A 3,263-nucleotide genomic window follows, 5' to 3' on the forward strand; every position below is an offset into this window, starting at 1 on the left:
CGTACACGCTCGTGATGGCTATGATTACGATGGGTATAGATTGAGGGTAGAATTTCCACGGGGAGGAGGACCTGGAAGTTATAGAGGCAACAGAAGTGGTGGAAGCTCTGGTGGAGATAGAGGTGGAGGTAGAAGAGGTCCACCTGCCAGACGTAGTCAATTTAGAGTTTTGGTAACAGGTAAATTTCTCCTAATATAACGGTTATTTTCTGAATGTATATTACATGAATTTTACAAAACACTAATTAGATATTTCAGCATCTGATTATAATTATCTGCATCTGATTTATAAATTTAATTAATTATAATTATTCTTCTAATATTTAAAATAGTGATTTGAGTTATGTTGTTTATAATTAAGGATTGCCACCATCTGGAAGTTGGCAAGATCTCAAAGACCATATGCGTGAAGCTGGTGATGTATGTTTTGCCGATGTTTTTAAAGATGGTACAGGTGTTGTCGAGTTTCTACGATTGGAAGATATGAAATATGCTGTTAAAAAATTGGACGATTCAAGATTTAGATCACATGAGGTAAATTTTATTTCATATTCATGTAAAGTTCATGGAAAACACTTTTAAATACCAAAAAAAAGTAATCAAACATTTTTTTTTTTTAAATTTACAGGGAGAAGTTTCATATGTTCGAGTTAAAGAAGATGGAGGTTCAAGTTCTCGTGGTTCATTGGATAGAGGTCGTTCCAGAAGTCGTTCTCGCTCATATTCTCCACGTCCACGTCGTGGTTCTCCGAGTTATTCTCCTGTGAAAAGAGATTTTTCACGTTCACGCTCTGGATCATATGACTAAGTAGATTTAAACAAGAGATCATTTCAATTGGTTATAATTTTAATTGACTTGAAAAAGGAATGAATTACCGGACAAACAAATTTTCGACTGTCCTTAAATGGGAAGCAAATGAAAAATATCCAAACATTGTTTTTGGGTTATGTTGTGCGGGGAGAGCTTTCAGGTAATTAATTAATAGTGATTTTTGACCCGTTTTCTTTTTTTTTTTTTTTTTTTCTTTTTTTTTTTTTCTTTTTTTTTTTTTTTTTTGTTGTTTAGCTAATTTTCAAAAATTAGTCATTAGTATAAAAAAAAAAAAATACAAAAACATTATTTAAAACTTTTTTTTTTTTTATATATATATATAAAAAAAAGAAAGAAAGAAAATAATTTGATTGGTGTAACTAAATAGACTAAACTTATCTTGCGATCGATATTTTAAATTAAAATTTTTTTTTTTAATTTTTGGTGTAAATGTTTTAAACAAATAATATTTGTTGTAAAATTTGATTTTACAAACATTACAAATCACATTATGTAATTAATTATTATCTTTTAAATCTCTATCGGAGTAGGATTTGGCTCTCTCTACATACGATTACAATAAAACTTTCCTATTTAAGCTGTTGAAAAAATTAATAATAATAATAATAATTTGTAGAACATATTTTAATTATTTTGTAAGCTATTAAAAAAAAAACAAACAAGGGAAAAAAAAAAAAAAATCATTCAATTTTTTTTAAGTAGAGTTTAACATTTAAACATTACTCGAAAAATGAAACATTAAATCGGAGAGTTTAATAAGTGTGGTTATGTTTTACACATATATATATATATATATGTGTGTGTGCGTGTTAAGTAATGAAAGTTTTGTTTAATTTTCACTGTTATCATCTACTACTATTACTACTACTACTACTACTACTAAATTTAGTGGAAAATTATTTTTTTAATGTTTTGAAAGTGAAAAATTTTTTGTCGAAAAACATTCCTTTTTGTGCTCAATGATATTTTTTAAATTTAGCTTGTTGTTCAAACAGGAAAAAAAAAAAAAAAAAAAAAAAAATGATTTAATCATCATCATCATCATCATATTGCTAAATAACTGCTTTTAATTATGTATTAGGTATCTATGCAGTTTTTTTTAGGGTAGTAAAGGGTAGAAATTTAAATATTTTATATCTATGTTTAATAATCCCACATTTGTTACTTTTGACTCGAGTTGACATTTTCTATTTTTTAAAAATTCATTGTTTATCATGTCTGTATTATTGATCATTTTAAAATTATTATTATTATTTAAAAAAAAAAAATGAAAATGAAAATATTGCTTTGTTCGATATGATATAATTTTTTTTTTTTTTTTTTTAGTATATAAATAACGTAAATCGAATATCGATTTTTAATTATTGATTATTGATTATTGATTATTAATTAATTAATTAATTAATTTTCCAATTAATTGTGAAAATGATGATTTAACATTTTTTCTAATATATGTGTTTTTTGCTTTTTCCGTAGCTTTAGATTTGTAAGGATCCCAATAAAAAATAAAGATTGGATTAAAAAAAAAAAAAAAAAAAAAAAAATATTTAAAATAAATAAAAAATAAATAAATAAATAAATGGAATAGTAGGACTCATTTTAAAAGGATGGGAGAAGTGCCCCAAGGAAATTTATAGAGAGAGAGAGAGAGAAAGAGAAAGGATCCTTTGGATTTAGGAAGTTAACATTTTCTATATATATGAGATGAGAAGAGGAATTGAATATTCCGATACCCCAGTAGGAAAGGGAATTAGTGAGAATATATATTATATGTCAATTCCTTACATTCGGAACGATATGACTTTAAACTAATAAGGATTAGTACCTTATAAGAGGGAGAGAGATAAAGAGAGATAAAGATAAATTGGATATTGGATTAATCTTTTCGGATCTCACATTAGGATTTTGGATTGGATTATTGGATAAAACTGTTTTGTTTTTTTTTTTTTTTTTTTTTTTTTCCTTCTCTCCTAAGGAAACGTTGAGGATTCAATCATTTTATATAAAAAAGGGATTTTTTTTTTTAAGGTTTAGGATTAACGCCGGGGATAAATTAGGATTCAAAGGATTCTTCTCAAATTAATATCATTGACAATTGTATTTTTAATTTTTTTTTTTTTTTTTCTCTCTTCCCCCAACACCTCGGAAAAAATCCATCAACGTCATCATCATCATCATCATCTCCATCACCTCACACTCATTCTTGCATTCGTGTCATCCCCTGTCCCCTTCACCCCCCACATTTTGCCACAGAATAATTTTTTTATTTATTGCAGCCCGAAAAAAAAAAAAAATAATAATAATTGTAGGTAGGTAGGTAGGTAAGGATTTTCACACCGGTAAGTATTTTTGAAAATTTACGTGAATATATATATATATAATAAAATGAATGGTATCGTTAAACCGGAAGTTGTTTTGTAAAATAACGGAA

The 3,263-nt window shown here is 26.6% G+C and overlaps 1 protein-coding gene across 1 annotated transcript; it reads left to right on the forward strand.

The window, feature by feature from the left end:
* On the forward strand, positions 1-808 carry Phum_PHUM260440 (Splicing factor, arginine/serine-rich, putative; the record flags this gene model as incomplete). Its single annotated transcript, XM_002426531.1, has 3 exons — positions 1-179; positions 362-534; positions 629-808. Coding segments are annotated over 3 exons (532 nt in total), but the record flags the coding sequence as incomplete, so codon positions are not given.
* Between the last annotated feature and the right edge of the window lie 2,455 nt (positions 809-3,263).

Source organism: Pediculus humanus, genomic scaffold (genome assembly GCF_000006295.1).
Source record: "Pediculus humanus corporis 1103172107634 genomic scaffold, whole genome shotgun sequence".
Lineage (NCBI taxonomy): Eukaryota > Metazoa > Arthropoda > Insecta > Psocodea > Pediculidae > Pediculus > Pediculus humanus.